Here is an 18,657-nt window from a genome sequence, read left to right as displayed (position 1 = left end):
TTAACACACATGCAGAGCTCTGATCCCATGGCATGCTGGGTGCATGCTGCACTGCTGATTACACTGAGGTGCTGCTTTCCTTGTCATTTGAGAAGTGAGTCATGGGAGCTTATGTATGCAGCTGTAGTCAGTGAATTAATTAAGCAAGGTTTGGTTGCCAGCAGGAAAGCTTTTCATTCTACTATCGGCAAATCCCTCCAAGGCAGCATGTGGCAGCACATATTTACACTGGAATACAGAGGTTTAAGCTCAATAAATCTTACTCAGTATATATAATGAGATGTGAGCGAGTGTGTGCATGCATCGATATGTAGTGAGCAGAAAGGTAACACTCTATTTCACTCTATATGACAGCCTTTGAGTATTCAAGGATGAAATATATGAGAAACAATATGTGGAAGGAAATTAAATTATGCTCGAATCAACCCAAAAGTATCAAACCTTGGGCATTTTATAGTTTGACCCTGAACTACAGTCATAGATTCTACTTTAACTTCAGCCACTGCTGGGAAAAAGCCATTGTAATTGCTCCCCACTTATCTAGCTCTCTTTTTGTGATTGTTGAACTCAGCCTAAGTGTTCAGATAAATTGCATTGTGAGCTCTTTTATAAAAACAAATGTGCTGTGACTAAGCCAGCAACCAATTACTGCACCCTGAAAATAGAGAGTGCATGTTTGATTATTAGTTTAGGGCGCTTGCCTCTAATAGAGTCATATCTTATATGATTTCTTCTTTTCCCTCCCGACAATATCTTTATTCTTAAACGAATGGCTTATGAGTGAAAATCCTTCGCTTATACTTTCCTTTTTTGTGCTTCAGTCCCTCATCGCCTCTGTGAGTTCATAGCTTCTCTAATTTCTCTAATTGAGTCTCTCTGGATGACACACGTTAGGGAATGCTGTGGATTCCAGCAGTGCAATTCAACCTGTGCCATCAGGAGTTCTTTTGTTGCCATGGTTATGTTTCACAGAGAATCACTGGCTCAGAAAGCATGTACAATAGATTTATGTTAGGTAAATAACGGGAACTTGTGCTAAAATGATCACATTGCTCTACAAAGTGATGAAAGTTGCAGAATGTTGGTACATTTATATATATATATATATATATATATATATATATATATATATATATGCCACGTATCACTGTTCTGTGGAAAATCAAAAGGAGAAATGCACTCACAATTAAAAAAGGGTGGAAAAAAACATAAAAGTATGATTAAAAAGTCGTAAATATATCACTGATGCACGCTATAGTTGGAGAATATGTTACACATTCTTCAAACTTTTCTTTCCGTGATCGACAGAATTGGCATATGGGCTTTAAATGAGATGAGGATGGGTAAATATATTTTTGGTGTCTTTCTTTTTGAGATTCTCAAGCCCCCTTCTTTACAGCTTGTCAGTATGTTCACAGCAGGAATTGTTGTCAAACCCATAGACCTGCTTAAAATTATTTACCTTCAGACTGCAGCATCCAGATGTCTTGTGCCTTAAGGAAGCATTCATATTCAGGAATGTCTTCCTGTTCTCAATCTCTGCTGTTCTGTCTGCACTGAAGTGTTTTTAAAGCCACCAGAGGTTTGAAAAATAACCCTATGCGTTCACCACATACCATCTGTGGGTTTTCGCCAAAGGCCCTTGTGTCGTGAGTTGCTATTTTTTCTGCAATAAACAAACAGTGTTGTGTAAATTTATGCACCCTTGCTGACATGTTATTAATCATTGTCGAGTGGAGCGGCTTTCCATGCTGATTGTTGCAGCTCTTTCGTTGCGTGATTGTCAAGGAAGTGTGCAGTTTTTTTGAGTTTTATCATGTAAAAAAAATACTGTTTTTCAGGACTCATCACCACCACATCAAGGAAACTGGACAGAGAGCAACAAGCAGAGCACTTCCTAGAGGTACTGAATACTTCTTTGCCTGTATGATCAGTGATGAAAACGGTTGTGCTGATTAATATATATATATATATATATATATATATATATATATATATATATTAATCAGCACTACCATTTTCAATGTATGCATATGTTAAGGCAGATGATGTCGTATTGGAACTTTAAATGGGTGGAAATATCAGTTAAAAAAACTCCAATCCTTAGTAATATTGTAAGAATTCAGAAGATTTGGAATATATAGAGAAGTATATATAGTATGTATGTGTGTGTATATATATATATATATATATATATATATATATATATATATATATATATATATATATATATATAGAATAGTGAAAAAGTGTTGGCCCCTAAGAAGAAATGTATAACTATAACTATATATTGCTATATAGCTATATTATTACCATAAAATAGCATTACTAAGATTTTGGCCATCTTGCCCAACCCTAGTATATACAGTGGTGTAAAAAAGTGTTGTCCCCCTTCCTGATTTTTTGTTTTTGCATGTTTGTCACACTTTAATGTTTCAGATCATTCACCAAATTTAGATATTAATCTAAGATAACACAAGTAAAAGCAGCATTTTTAAATTAAGGTTTTTATTATGAAGGCAAAACAAAATCCAAACCCACATGGCCATATGTGAAAAAAGGGTTTGCCCCCCAAATAAATTCAGGAACTGAATTGAGATCTATCTGTCTGGAAAAGGATATAAAGCCATTTCTAAAGCTTTGGGACTCCAGCGAACCACAGTGAGAGCCATTATCCACAAATGGCAAAACAGTGGTGAACCTTCCCAGGAGTGGCCGGCCAACCAAAATTACCCCAAGAGTGCAAGTGATGACTCATCAAAGAGGTCACAAAAAGAGGTCACTTGCCTCAGTTAAGGTTAGTGTTCATGACTCCACCATAAGAAGATGAAAAACGCTGCTGAGCAAAAAGAACAGAAAGGCTTGTCTCAGATTTGCCAAAAAACATCTTGATGATCCCCAAGAATTTTGGGAAAATATTGACGATACAAAACGTTTTGGAAGGTGTGTCCCATTACATCTGGTGTAAAAGTAATTTTAGAAAAGGGACAGCATACCAACACTAAAATGTGGTAGAAGTGTAATGGTCTGGGGCTGTTTTTCTCCTTCGGGACCTGAAAGAATTTCTGTGACAAATGTAAGCATTAATTCTGCTCTTTACTAAAAAATCCTGAAGGACAATGTCTGGCCATCTGTTCGTGCCATCTTGGGTTCTGCAGCAGGACAATAATACAAAACACACCAGCAAGTCCACACCTGAATGGCTGAAGAAGAACAAAATGAAGACTTTGAAGTGGCCTAGTCAGAGTCCTGACCTGAATCCTATTGTGATGCAAGTGGCATGACCTTAAAAAGATGAGTGGGTCAAAATGCTTCCACAGCGCTGTAACAGACTCACAGCAAGTTACTGCAAACTCTTGATTGTTTGTTTTCCTTTCACAGTAAAAAATTTTAAAACTGCATGTTGTGTTTACTTGTGTTATAATAGATTAATATTTCAATTTGTTGAATGATCTGAAACATTAACGTGTGACAAACATGCAAAAAATTAAAAATCAGGAAGGGGGCCAACACTTTTTTACACCACTGTATATACTAGGGTTGGGCAAGATGGCCAAAATCTTAGTAATGTTGTTTTATGGTAATTATATAGCAATATAGCTACATAGTTATAGTGTGTATATAGTTATAGTTATATATTTCTTCTAACTAAATTTAAAAAAAGTGTTTTAGCCAAGAGCATTGATAGATTTTGTTGTCTTAAATATTTGTTTTAAATATAGTTTTCTTTCTTAGCTGGTTGTTTTTACTTAATTTACTGTTCTCTTTTGCTGCTAATTGCGTTTCAATGCCTTAAAAACAGTTGTTTTTGACAGCAATGCTTACAAACGTGCAAACAACAAGACATGAGCGTGTAACATGATAGAGGCGATAGTCCAAAATCTCTACCAATTCACGCATTTCAACCAGTTCATATACAGATTTAGAATGACATGAGCGAAAGTGCAACAACAGTTTTTATTTTTGGGTGAACTATCCCTTTAAAAGCAAATCTATTGACTTATCTATTCTCAAGGGCATTTTATAGTTTATAAAACGAAGTCATATAATTCCAGTAATAGTCATAAGTGACAAAACTATGATGTAACTACAGTGCAGCTGGGCTAAAATGATTACCCATCAAGAGCCTCAAGTATTTTATTGATTATCATCATACAGGATACACACTGACTGAACCCATTTGTTAGACCAACGAAATAGAGAGATGCTACCAGTAACCTACTGAATTCATTTGAATGTAAGGAGAATCAGTAGTATTGAGTGAGGAAGCAACAGCGTTTCCATGTGCTTTTTTATTTCTAATGTCTTATAATGAGGTGCAAGACAGCAAACGACTTGTCTTCATTTGCATTATGAGTGACAGAGAGGATAAAGCCAGCACATACTGACCAAGGACTCTTATTTAATTCCAAAACACGTGCAGATGTGCTAATTTTCATACAGTCTGGTGAGCAGCTCTTAAATTACTGATCAGTCAAAGGGGGCAGTACAGTAGCACTGATCAATGGGATGGGTGTGGCTCCTCGTGATCCCTGCTCTACATGGACCGAGCGGAATGAGGGCCATTGATTTTTGTGTTCACTAAATGATGATTCACTCTGCAGCAGGCTTCAAGTTTCAAAGTTCATATCTTACATCTAATGCCTCAAGGTGCCTGCTTTGACAGCCACCCAGGCATCAGCATCTCCAGAGCGTGGCGCTGACGGCGGATGGTGGCCATTAAAGATTTAGTTCATAGAGACTTTCATGAGCCGCTGCTTCTGAGTTCTGCAGTGGCGCAATATGCCCCTGGCCCCAATTTAGTGGCCACTGTCTGATCAAGTTCTAGGAATCTCCAGTGGAGCTCCATGAAGAAGTTGGATCATTGTGTTGTTTTCTAAAGAACACATTGTATTGATGTATTTTTCTATTCATTTATTTTAAATTGAGGTTGAGTGGGGACAGTTTTGTTTATATTCATTTTTTATTTGTTTGGAGAGCAGAGAGACAATGTAGAGTTGCTGTGAAGTCGCTAAGGTGTGTGAATGATTTTTGGCTCACTGCTGTGTGGTTTCTAGGGTAGTTGCTAAATGGTCACATACTGGCCCAAGTCAAAAGAGGCGATCATCAAGTATTCATTTAATTAAAACGTATAGTAAAACAGTATCGTGAAATATTACAAGTGAAAATAATGATGTCTAATTTTATATATTTTAAAATGTAATAAGGCAAAGCTGACTTTCACCATCTAGTCTTCAGTTATCTTCCAAATAATATTATCAATATTGAAAACAGTTGTGCTGCTTCATATTTTTGTAGAATCCATAATGTGATAATAAAATAATAATAATAAAATTAATCTTTTGTAACATTATACATTTCTTTACAGTCTTGTTTGATTGATTTAACTGAAAAATAATAATTTATTTCAAATAAGAAATTTTACTAACACCAAGACATGAGTAAAAATAAATATACATAATTGCATGAATGAAGGTATGAAGAGACAACAAGGAAATCTTTGAATAATGTAAAAACTCTATTTGCAGCTTCTCTGACCTGTTAATGTCCAATATTGACACTGAAATGAATTGTACTGCTTACTTTATCTTCAGAAGCAATGGATTTTTTTACCATGATTTTGTTTATCTAGGTTACAGTTATGGATGGAGGAGGGATCCTTAGGCAGTCTACTGTCTGGGTGATAGTGCACGTTCAAGATGAGAATGACAATACGCCTGAATTCAAAGAGGCTGTTTACCGCATCAGCCTTCCAGAGCGGGACCGTAACAAACGCGGTGATCCTGTCTACAGAGTCTTTGCTTACGATCGAGATGAAGGGTCCAATGCAGATCTCACCTACAGCATCGTGGATGGAAATGACGACAGCAAATTCGTAATCGATGCCAAGACAGCTATGGTGTCTTCCAGGAAGATGGTCACAGCTGGTGGCTATGATATACTCACAGTAAAGTATCAGACAGATGGGCACTTCAGTGGATATTAAAGGAAGTGGTAACACTTTAGAATCATGTTCAATAATTAAAAAATAACTACACAAGAACTTATGTGTAATGCCGTATTAGCTCTCTAGTAATTACTTCTAACTACCAAGAAAATCTGATTAATAAATTTGTAAGTAACAGTGTTTAGTGAATGTGGAAGTATTAGCTAATTGAGAACTATATATTTTTTCATAGCTTCTAAAGAACTATTGTATACAGGTTCATAATTAATATGAATAATATATAGTGTATAATTAATTCTAAAATGAAGGGCATGTTAAGGGAATAGTTAACCCTGAAGTCATCCTAGGTGTGTATGACTTTTTTCTTTCAGATGAACAAAGTTTTTTTTTTTTTTTTTTTTTATTATCCTGGCTCTTCCAAGCTTGGTAATGCGGGTGGATAGCAGTTTGTAAGTTTTAACCTAGATAACTGACTCCTGTAGCTCCGGCCTATTGGCTGAGCTATGACTCGACTTGCGTCAAGTCAGAAGTCAGCCAAGAAGCTGGAACTTGTCTGTCACTCAGTTATTTAGTTATTCAGATGTTACTACATCCTTCTAAAGGAATTAATATTTTTTGAATAGTATTCTAAAGTGAAGATTGAAAATTCCCTAGTAATTACTGAAGTCAATGTAAACTTTTGAGGGTTTTGTGACGTCCTGGTTAGTAATTAAATCATTACTAGTGGGTTACTGTGATCTTAGCTTTATAATGCTGACTAGCAGTTCCTTCAGAAGGATGCAGTAGCACTTGAATCATCACTATCCAAAACCTTACAATTATCTCAAAGGCTTACAATGATGTCAGCCAATATTAATGAGTTATGCTTTTCACTATAGAATTCTGATCCAAGTAATTAGAATTCCTTTAGAATGATTTGGTAATACTTGAGTCATTACTAGTGGGATAGTATTATCGTCATTTTATAATTATTTATACATGATGCATGGTTCACATTATTTATGAACCTTTACACAGTAGTTCTTAGGAGTTTTCCAGGATGTGTGAAACATTTTTTAGTTATTGATTAGCCAATAGTGAACTACCAATTATAGCTGAGCACTGATTAAATTGTTAATCAGAGTTTCTTGTTATGTAATAGTAGTTACTGCAATGTGTAGTTATTCATTATTGACAAAACAGTATTTTAAAGTGTTACCAATAAAAAAAAACAGCATATAGTTCTCACTTTGTTTTTCTTCATTTTCTCTCAGATAAAAGCCGTTGATAATGGGAGCCCTCAGAAGTGGTCGACTGCCCGTTTGCACGTTGAATGGATTCGGAAGCCCGTGCCTTCGCCACTAGCCTTGCGATTTACCACAGCCATTTACAACTTCACAGTGGTGGAAAACGCCAAAGTGTATGAGTCAGTTGGAGTGGTCTCTGTTTGGCAGACAGAAACACCTTTATGGTTCGACATCATTGGTGAGCATCAATAATGCAGCAGTTCCAGTCATAAATTAGGTCGGGATGCAAACTTTAATGTCCCTCATATTACAGATGCTACTGTCTGCTTTGGATGAATCGCTTGTGTTGTAGCATTCCTCAGATGCTTTAGATAAAACCGTGCGGATAAATGAGTAAATGTAAATGTAATTTCAAGGAGTGGATATCAGTGGTAAACTATTCTGACAATGATTTACTCTGTTTGCGTGTTGCTTATAGCTCTTCTACATATTTATCATTTGCACCTATACTTTTTACTCAATGTAAGATGCATGGATGGTCATTTTGATTAAATCCTCTCAGTATTTTGAATCTCGCTGAGCTTTGCAGATGTTTTCCCATGTGTTAGAATTGTTTGTGTCAATTTTAGTTGGAAATCTGAAGAATGAATTAGCATTTAAAAAAAGACTTGTTTTTGAATTTGTCTAGCTTAATATGAGGTTGGGACTTCAATGTCAGTTTTCTGTTTTCTTTTTTCTCTGTGTTCATCTGTATCTGTTTCTGAGAAGGTGGAAGAACGTCCCGGGAGATGTTTTATATCCCACAGAGTTCCTGTGGTGGAAACTGTTCATCTGACAGTGGTAGGCTAACTGTCAGTATTTTGTAGTTATTTTCCTAAGCGTGAAGGGTTGGCTGGTTTATCTGATACTTTTAGATACTCGCTTTTAAAAACTCCATTTGCTGCAGGGCAAACGTGAAGCGCTCAATCCTGTAAACACTTTGAGTGCTGAGATACCTTCCAGACTTTTGGTCTTCTGATCTCACTTAAGTGCAGTGGAAATTGAGTGGAATTGGAACAGATGCATGCAATGCATACTAAAGATGCTCTGAAAGTTTGTCCTTATCCGTCAGAATGGACCTGAATTAATGATTTGAGAATCTGCCGTGAAGAGGCTTGAACTTGACACAGATGTTTGTGGGAGACGAAGATAAGAGACCTGAGGCTGATGGGAAAGATCCCAACATAAAGCAGTTGATGTTTCGAAAGCCGTGAAACTTTGATGAATCGCTGTGAAACATAAAAAATGTATTACTCACAGACATGCCAAACTGCATGACAGTTCGATTGGTGGAGTGTTTACCTTGACCTTTTTCTGCTAAATCTTTACCTCTTTATTGGATTTTTTTTAAGTGCATGCAAAGCATTTTTAGCACTTTACATTTTTTAGTTCATGCTAACTGTGATTTCTTGGTGTAATAGGTAACTATAATGGTCCATTTGATATTCAGAGAGGGATGGGGACTATAGTAATAGCCAGACCTCTAGATGCAGAGACACAGTCGCTTTACAACATGACGGTACAGGTGACTGATGGGACAAGCACTACTACCACACAGGTAGGTGTATTTTTAGTTATGCAAACCTCTTGGAAACTTTTCCTAACAGATGTTACAGGTTTGCTAACTTTGCCAGAAACTTTGCAAAACGAATATTCCTGGCAGCTGTGGTTGAAATATCCAAGAGAGAAATGTCTGAAAGATTGTATGCAGCGTGCCAGCTTTTATCTAATTTTATCAATACAAGTTTGCTGTGTGAAAGAGATATCTATATAATCTTCACTGAAAATGTCTTCAGATATGCCAGGGGCTGCTGAGTATTCCAGTGTCCCAGAAACCTACATTATATTGTCACTCTAGCATGTGCGTTTTCTGTTTCTTATTTAAGCTGTTTTGACAGAAGTGCCTATTGCAACAGTGTAGATTACTCATGCATCTGTTTAACTGAGATTGAATGTCTCTTTGAAAAGCTAAAAATGACTCTGTCTGTTGTATCTACAGATTTATATAAAGGTTTTGGACAGCAATGACAACAGTCCTATTTTTTCTGAGCGTACATACGAAGTCTTGGTGTCTGAAGATACACCAGCCGACACTGAGGTCTTGCGTGTCCGGGCCAGGGACAAAGATGAACGGGCGAAGTTGAGCTATTCTATCCATGGCAGCGTTGATCCAGCTAGCATGCGGATGTTTAGGATCAATCCTGGTACTGGTGTCATGTACACAGCAGATCGACTGGATTATGAGATCCGCACTCAGCACATCCTTACTATTATGGTAAGAAAGAACATTTGAATTATTAAAGGAAAAGTTCACCCAAAAATAAAAAATTGCGGCATATTTCACTCACCCCCCAAGCCATCCTAGGTGTGTATGAACTTCTTCTTTCAGACGAACGTAATCTGAGTTTTTTAAAGTTTATCCTGGCCTCTTCCAAGCTTGGTAATGCTTGTGGACAGCGATCGTTATTTTAATGTTCCATAAATCAGATATATTTGTCATGAAACAAACCTATATGCCTTCGGGGGTTATCACATGTCTTCTAAAGCAGATCGATGTGTTGTTTTTTTTTGTAACAAAAATATTTCTAGTTTTCAAATTCTAATGTAAATAACTGACTTGAGTTTTTTCCGTGAGAACAACGACATGTCATAACCCCCTGAATGTGTATGGGTTAGTTTCACGACATATATATATTTGATTTACAGAGCTTCAAAATAACGCCCGCTATGCACTAGCTTTACCAAGCTCGGTAGAGCCAGGATACATTTTTAAAAAAACTGAAAGTCGGATACACCTAGGATGGCTTGGGGGTGAGTAAAATGTGCCATAATTTTCAGTTTTGAGTGAACCATTGCTTTAAATGTGTAGATGTTTAGTGATTTCAAAGCTGAAACAGACCATTTCACATATGTTACAGTGAGGTCAAAAGATCAGAGAATTGTGCATTTTTCTAATTTAATAAGATAAAACAAATGTCTAATAATAATTACAAATATTTTAAAATAATACTTAATTGAATTAAAATGTATAAATTAAATTATTACATTCGGACAATTCACATTTTTAACTGCTCCTTTCTGTCTGTTACCTTTTTCTCTTTTTACTTGTTTCCTCACAAATCTTTTCTATGCAAAATCTTAATTTATCTTCTCAGGTCTGTTGCCCTGTCTCTCCTCCTCTTTCTTTTTTTGTTTAGGTGAAAGATCAAGAATTTCCTTATTATAGAGACCTAGCACGGATTATTGTGACCTTGGAGGATGCCAATGACCAGCCTCCCTTTTTTACTCACACTATTTATGATAGTACAGTGTTTGAGTCTGCCCCACCAGGAACATCAGCTCTGCAGGTGATCGCACTAGACAGAGACTCGGGGAGAAACGGCGAGATAGTTTACTCAATTGATGCAGGTAAACACTTTGTTCTCAGCTTTAAATTTATTGCGCTCCTTGATAACATTTCTATTGTTCAGCTGTTTTGAGTAAAACTGATTGTCTGTTCCATGGAGAGTGTGATGCATTAGCTCATTCTTTCAACCTGTCATGAGTCGTAAGATTTATCTTAAATATATCCTTTACCTGACATGCCCCTTTTCATCATGAACTGACAGGTATGTGATGTTTTTTTTTTTTACAGGAAACACTGGTGGCATATTTGGAATAGATCCATTATCTGGCATAATTTCAGTAGCCAGAGAGCTCGACCTTACCACTGTGGGTTTTTATACCCTTACTGTAAGAGCCACAGATGGAGGTACTCCGGCGTTAAGTAGCACAACTACTGCTAGGATCGCCGTCTCTCTGTCAGATTTCTCCAGTCCAAAGTTTGCCCAACAAGAATACCAGGCTGAGATCACTGAGAATGTGGCTATTGGGAATTTTGTCATATTGGTCTGTGCAATTAGCCGAACCACACTGATTTATGACATTATACAAGGAAATGATGAAAGGAGGTTTAAAATAAACCGTTATACGGGTGTCATCACGACACAAAGGAATTTTGACTTTGAGATGACCTCTTCATATATGCTGGTGATCCAGGCTGTAAACATGGCTGGGATTGCCTCCAGTGTCACAGTATGCATCCAAGTGGTTGATGAAAATGATAATCCTCCAGTTTTTCAGGAGCTCACATATACAGGGACCATCAGTGAGGCAGCCCCCATCAACAGTGTGGTGATAAGTGAGGATGGAAAACCCCTGGTAATTGAAGCCACAGATGCTGACAAGAATCACAATGCCCTCCTGGTCTTCCAGATTGTGGAGGACACAGCAAAATTGTTCTTTACTGTGGACTCAGGAACAGGCTCTGTCAGAACTATAGCTAAACTGGACTATGAAACATTCAGTGCTTTTTATTTTTCTGTTAATGTGAGGGACAGTGGCAGGCCTCAGCTGACAGCAGAGAAGCCAGCCAAGGTCCTAATCAGGGTTGTGAACATCAATGACTCTCCCCCTCAGTTCTCACAAGAAGCTTATGACACTGTTTTGCTTCTTCCAACATATGTTGGGGTTGAGGTTCTGAGAGTAGAAGCCACTGATCCGGACATGACCACTGATCTGATGTATTCCTTAGCTGATAGCAACTTGGAGCACTTCGAAATGGATTCATCATCGGGCATACTCACGGTCAAAAACAATAAACTCTCCAAAGACCGCTATCGTTTTAATGTCAAAGTGTCAGACGGGCGGTACTTTTGCACAGCACTTGTGACTGTGTTAGTTAGGGAGGCTATGGACAGTGGCCTCCTCTTCAGTCAAACCACATATTCCTCATCTGTACTGGAGAACAGCGTGAACATTACCACTGTGAGCATTGTAAATGCTGTAGGAAACCGTTTAAACGAACCACTAAAGTACACGCTTTTGAATGCAGGCACACGCTTTACAATTCGTCCCACATCAGGAGTCATTCAAACCACAGGAGTCCCTTTCGATCGAGAACAACAGGAACTGTATGAGCTGGTGGTTGAGGCAAATAGAGAATACGACCAGCTGCGAGTTGCTAGAGTAACCATTAGAATAGAAGTTGAGGATGTTAACGACAATGCCCCAGAGTTTCTAGGCCTTCCATATTATGCGGCTGTGCAGGTAGATGCAGAACCTGGCTCATCCATCTTCCAGGTGTCTGCGACAGATTTGGACAAAGGGATAAATGGAGCTGTATATTATGAGCTTAAGGAGAATCATCCGCATTTTGAAGTGAATAAGCTTACTGGGGAGCTTAATCTTAAAAAGGCCTTTGATGCAGACTTGTCCAATGTTGAATATCCGCTGGTGGTCATTGCACGTGATGCTGGCTACCCCTCCCTCTCCACTGTTGTCAAGCTTCCAGTTACAGTTGTGAACAAGGCCATGCCTGTTTTTGACAAGTCATTTTATGGCATATCAGTTAGAGAGGATATTGCAGTGTCAACTCCCATATTATGCATAAATGCCACCAGCCCAGAGGGCCAAAACATTATATACACTATTGTGGAAGGGGATCCTTTCTTCCAATTTGATATTGGCTTTGAGAGTGGTGTGATTAGTGTCATATATCCTTTAGACTATGAAACTACACCCAACTACAGGCTAACCATCAGGTCTACAGACACTCTCACTGGAGCCAGATCCGAAGTAGATGTGGACATAGTTGTGGTAGATGTAAATGACAATGCCCCTGCATTTCGTAATGCATCATACACCACCACTTTAAAAGAAAACTCAATGATTGGGTCTAGCGTGTTACAGCTTTGGGCGACAGACAAGGATTCTGAAAAAAATAGTATAATTAGTTATCAAATCCTCTCTGATGGGTTTAATAGCACAGATTACTTTCACATTGACACTACTAGTGGACTCGTGTTAACAGCCCGTCTTCTGGACTATGAACTTACACCGAGCTTTAGCTTTATCGTTAGGGCAACAGACAATGGTTCCCCATCCCAGAGCAGTGAGGTCACGGTCACAGTCTTAGTGAGTGACGTGAATGACAACCCACCATCCTTCAGCCAGCCACTTTATGAAGCTTTTGTGAGTGAACTGGCTCCCCGAGGGCACATTGTGACATGTGTCCAAGCTTCTGATGCAGACAGATCAGATGCAGAGAGTTTGAGGTACAGCATACTCTCTGGAGATGAGAAAATGAACTTTATAATAGACTCTCAGACAGGTGTCATTTCCTTGTCCAGCCAGCGTAGGCAGGGCATACGGCCAGCATACAGCCTCAATGTGTCTGTATCAGATGGGGTCTTCACCAACACTGCACAGATAAACATTCGAGTCATGGGTGCCAACCTTTACAGCCCTGTCTTTAGTCAAAGGTTCTACTTGGCTGAGGTCCGGGAAAATGCACCAGCCGGTACCAAAGTCATTCAAGTGCGTGCCACAGATGAGGACTCTGGGATTTTTGGTCAGATCATGTATTCCTTTATCAATGACCTTGGAAAGGCACAGTTTTACATTGGAGCTGATGGCCTAATAACTACAGCTCAGAAACTCGACAGAGAGAACCCAATAAACAGAGACATTGTGCTAACTGTTATGGCACTTGATGGTGGGGGAAGAGCTTCCTTCTGCACTGTTAGGGTAATTCTTGCTGACGAAAATGACAACGCGCCACGTTTTAGGGCTATGGAATATAGAGTTAGCATAAAAGCTAACGTGCCAATGGGATCACTGGTGACTCAAATCCAAGCTCAGGACCCAGATTCCGGCGATAATGGTAGAGTTAGCTACTCACTGTACAGTGAGGCAAGGCTTCCTCTTGTGGATGTGTTGGAAATTGAACCTGACAGTGGTTGGATGGTCACAAAGGGGAGCATGGCACATCTAAGAGGAACGGTTCTCTCCTTTTTTGTCAAAGCTACTGACGGAGGTGTTCCAGCCAAACATTCCCTTGTGTCTGCATTTATTCATGTCTTACCACCTGATGCAAATGTACCCTCCTTCACCCAACCCCAGTATTCCTACACGGTCCCAGAGGACACATCTGTTGGGACAGTATTGGGATCAGTGTACCTAAGTCCTGGTCAAACAGCTTTCTTTTCTGTGGTGAATGGAGAGACTGGGGAGAGTAACCAGGGTGGGACATTTTTGATTGAGAGAGAAACTGGACTTCTAAGACTTGTTAACCCTCTTGATTATGAACTCATTAACATTTATCGTTTCAAAGTTGCAGCCACCATGAGACAGGCACTAGTTGAATCCATGTCTGTAGTGGATGTAGAAGTCAAGGTGCTGGATGTTAATGACAACAAACCATTATTCGAAACCAGCTCTTATGTTGCCATGGTTATGGAGGGCATGCCTAGGGGTACACGGGTCATCCAGGTACGAGCACTTGACCCTGATTGGGGCTCTAATGGACAGGTTAATTATAGCCTTGGAACAACTTTAAACCAAGAGCAAGACAAAGCTAGTGGCTCTAAATCTGCTGCTGGTGCCATGTTTGTTATTGACAGCAAGACTGGTTGGATCACTACTCTCGGTGACCTGGATCATGAGATGTGTCCATCTTACACCTTCAATGTGGTGGCGTCTGATCTGGGTGAGGGTGTCTCGCTTTCTTCCACAGCAGTAGTGACCATTGCAATCGCAGACGTTAATGACAACCCCCCTACCTTCGAGAGAGCATATTACAGAGGTGCTGTACGAGAGAGTGACCCCCTGGGAGAAGTGGTTTCAGTGCTGAGCACTCGTGATGGGGACAGCTCTGATCAGAATCGGCTTGTCAGCTTCCATATCACAGGTGCGTATTAAAGTAGGCCACTGGAGGATGATTTATGGCTCACAGAGGCTCTCCGGGAAAGATAATCACATTGAAAGGGTTTAATTTAATGAACTAAGTGTGCAAAAGCTATATGAGTAAAGAGCCATCTGCTTTATGTGTCACATTACTTTGTTTAAAGCCCATCTGGGGATGTGAACAGATTGTTAGAATTAAGCTCAGTTTATTGTTTCCAATAACTTGGGATGCAATATATACCCCTTACAAAAGTGTTCCTAAGTGTTCTGGTTCACTTAATTTGTTCTTAGAGTTATTTTGATACATGTTAGCGCATTTTAATATGATGTGTTCAATACAGTTTATGAAATACAGCATTTTGTTTTATTCTACATAAAGAACAATAACACCTTAGAGCATATAAACACTAATGGGTTTATAGAATTGACGGTTTGGTCTCTGTGCAGGCCATCACAGAGATTTGCAAATCTACCTTGCTCATTTATCTCAATTCTGCTGCCATCTTTTTACTCAGGAGGAAACCCCAAGGGGGTATTTGCGCTGGCTCCTGTTCAGGGGGAGTGGAAGGTCTTCGTGAAGCGGCCTTTGGACAGAGAGGAGCAGGATCGATACCTGCTCAATATCACAGCCAGCGACGGCCTGTTTGTAACCCGCATAGGCGTGGAGGTCACTGTCATGGATGCCAATGACAACAGCCCCATCTGCAATCAGGTCTGTGCAATTGATTTAGGCTGGCATTTGTCATCTCATACAGCTCAAGTTAACAACTACCGTGTTTACTGCTTGCATACTGATGTACGTAAATGAGGTTTTGGTATGCAGAAGTATTAAGAATTTAATACATTATTTGAATACATTTTCATCATTATTTTTAGGCACAATATGAGGCCTCGTTTCCAGAAGATGTGCCTATTAATACTGCTATTCTGACAGTTGGAGCAACAGACTTGGACAGTGGCGTCAACGCAGAAATTCAGTATTCTCTGTTTGGCATTGGCGTTGAAGATTTTTACATGGATGCAAATACTGGTATTTCTGTCCAAACTCCTTTTGTCATGTGCTTTCATGTTTTTGATGCTTTTAGGCTTGAATGAATACACTGCATGACTTTTGTCCAGATCTTTTTTCCTGAAAAACACAGTTCCACATAATTACAAATTGCAACAATACAACATGCTTCATAATAAAAACTTACATCGGTTGGTTAAACACTTAATAATTCTAAGTCGTCTACCAGAAGGCATTGTCTCAAAGTGCAAGGGGTGCATTTCATTATTCATCATGATACATCTAGCTTTCCTTATTACTTGCTGCCCAAAAACAAGATTTTTTTCAGCTCCCCAGTGCTACACCAGTAATTTCTGAGCAAGGTCAAACTATTTTTTGGAGGCAATGCTTATTCTTAATAGAAATAGATGCAAACCACCATTAGAATGAAAAACTTAAGACACTATCAATAAAAGTATTATAAAAGACACTTAAAATAGATTTTTGTATCAAGAAGAATTGTTTCCTCAGGGCAAACTTTCTTTGGTGAACCCTCTTGATAATAGCTTCTGTATTCTACTGAAACTTTGTGTCCAAAATGTTATGAAGGTTTTATACTCCTCTACTTTATAAACCTGTCTGTCCTGAATAAGCTATGGGGTTTTTTTTTTGGAGCATTTGTTATTTAAATCAATCCCCATCTCTTTTGTTTTTGTTATATTTAGTCTCAGCTATGCTTTGCTGCAGCATGTAATAAATTTAAGATTTGCATGACTCCTCACGCTTTGAAATAGGAAAACTGTATAGTCTGCATATTTAACAACATAATAGTTATCCTCATAACACATTTGTATAAATGCTAAAAATAATTGGTGACAGTACACAACCCTTTGGGTACCCAAAGTGTGTCTGATAAAACTCATTCATCTTAAACCTTTGCTCCTTACAAGTTAAAAAATCCAAGATCCATAAAACCAGCCCATGACTAACATAGAACTTGTATCTTTCGAAGTGTTTGGAGTTGACAGATTACGTATGACAGACGAATTCTTTTATGTCTGAGGATATCAAACATTCAATATTTTGAGTTGATTTGAAACTTTATGCATGTTTGTTGTGTTTGCAGTGATTTGCGAGTATGGCAGTGAATTCTTTAATGTATGATGCCCTTTTTTTTCTTGTGTAACCATGTGTTAAAAAAGTTGTGTGTTCCAGTCTTCAATTTATTTGAATAAATAGAATATTTGTTTGGAATATTTAGAATAAATAGAATATTTGGTTTTCAGATAACTTTTAACAAGTTTGCCTGTTATCCCCGAATGACAGAAAAGTTTAAAGTGTCTTTAGATAGATGGCAGTGATTTAGTAATTAATTCATTGACGTCACAAGTCTCGATTGAATGAAACATTTATGACAGATAAATATTTAGCACTGTCATCCATCACTTACAATATCTTTTATTCATCTGACAGAAGTTTTTACTTAATGCAGTTCTGGCCTGTGGTTCTGAAATCCATCCTGTGAGTCTTTGCACTTTTCTTATGTCTTTCTCTGTTTCGGTACCAGGTGAACTGAAAACGGCCTCTTTATTGGACCGTGAGAGAACTGCAGGTTATAAGTTGATAGCACAGGCTACAGATGGAGGAGGGCTGTTCTGTCGCTCTGAAATTTCTCTGACCATTCTGGATGTTAATGATAATATACCATCATTTGCCTTCACACGGTTCATGGCGAGTGTATATGAGAGCGCGGCACCCAAGGCCTTGCTCACACGCCTTCGTGCTAATGATCCAGATGAAGGTATGTATTTTTGTGTAACATTTAGGTTCAACTTTTTGTGAGAGCATAAGAGATCTTGTGACTGATTACAACAGCTTTTTTCCTTCACCACTTTATTTTAAATAGCCCTGCAAGGATTTTAAAAACTATAAATATCAGTATTAAAAAAAATAGCAAAATAAAGTTTTTAAGTACAGGCCGTACTTCCTTTTTGGATCATAAAATGATCATTACATGTTTGATTACATGTTTGAGCAAAATAGTCTTCTAAAATATGCCTTCTCCCAGGGCTAAACAGGAAGATCGTGTACTCGCTTGTTGACTCCGCTGGTGGCATGTTCTCGGCTGACCCATCGTCTGGTGTGGTGATCCTGGAGAAGCCTTTGGACAGAGAGGTGCAAGATTCGTATCAGATCAGAATCAAGGCTACTGACCGATCAGGGGGCGATGGCTCGCTCTCCACAGAGGTGGACCTCACCATCATGGTTCTGGACGTGAACGACAATCCACCTGTGTTTCAAAAGCAAGATTACATGGTCACAGTGCCTGAAGATGTTACTATTGGAACAGAAGTTCTGCGAGTCTTTGCCATGAGTATTGACATTGGAGTGAATGCAGAAATCTACTATAGATTCTTGTCTGGAAATGAGCTGGGGAAGTTTTCCATTGATGGTTCAACAGGCAAGGCGGAGAGATGCACTTTTTCTGCAAATATAAAATGTATTTCTGGTCTGACAATGTTTCGCTAGAGTTCTTTTGGGAGCTCATTTGTGATTAATACAGACAAAGACTTATTGTCAGTTCATTTATTGTTGCTTTTTCACGAATCATTGACAGAAATGTAAGAAAGTCCATTGACTGTAGACAAGACATTATGATCTGATAAATTGTTTCTGTTAAAGCAGCACAATATGAGTGCAGCGAATGGGAAAATTAGTTATGAATGCTCCAC

The 18,657-nt window shown here is 38.6% G+C and overlaps 1 protein-coding gene across 5 annotated transcripts in view; it reads left to right on the top strand.

Moving 5' to 3' along the window:
• The window catches only part of LOC122353179 (protocadherin Fat 3), a 53,034-nt gene that overhangs the window by 11,886 nt on the left and 22,491 nt on the right, over positions 1–18,657 (top strand). For 4 of the 5 annotated variants that reach the window (XR_006251964.1, XM_043251127.1, XM_043251125.1 and 1 more), the window contains exons 4-15: positions 1,842–1,903; positions 5,633–5,947; positions 7,201–7,411; positions 7,942–8,013; positions 8,634–8,770; positions 9,212–9,487; positions 10,410–10,620; positions 10,847–14,941; positions 15,453–15,649; positions 15,814–15,967; positions 17,493–17,726; positions 17,994–18,386. Coding sequence is in view for 4 of the 5 variants with exons in the window: in XM_043251127.1 (XP_043107062.1) it covers positions 1,842–1,903; positions 5,633–5,947; positions 7,201–7,411; positions 7,942–8,013; positions 8,634–8,770; positions 9,212–9,487; positions 10,410–10,620; positions 10,847–14,941; positions 15,453–15,649; positions 15,814–15,967; positions 17,493–17,726; positions 17,994–18,386 (6,357 nt within the window). In the remaining variant the exon portion in view is untranslated. The remainder of the gene's footprint in view (positions 1–1,841; positions 1,904–5,632; positions 5,948–7,200; positions 7,412–7,941; positions 8,014–8,633; positions 8,771–9,211; positions 9,488–10,409; positions 10,621–10,846; positions 14,942–15,452; positions 15,650–15,813; positions 15,968–17,492; positions 17,727–17,993; positions 18,387–18,657) is intronic. The other variant, XM_043251126.1, reaches the window with a different exon arrangement.

This window comes from Puntigrus tetrazona, chromosome 10 (genome assembly GCF_018831695.1).
Source record: "Puntigrus tetrazona isolate hp1 chromosome 10, ASM1883169v1, whole genome shotgun sequence".
In the NCBI taxonomy this organism is placed as follows: domain Eukaryota; kingdom Metazoa; phylum Chordata; class Actinopteri; order Cypriniformes; family Cyprinidae; genus Puntigrus; species Puntigrus tetrazona.
The sequence above is the reverse complement of the archived record's forward strand: the minus strand, read 5'-3'. Positions and strand labels throughout refer to the sequence as shown.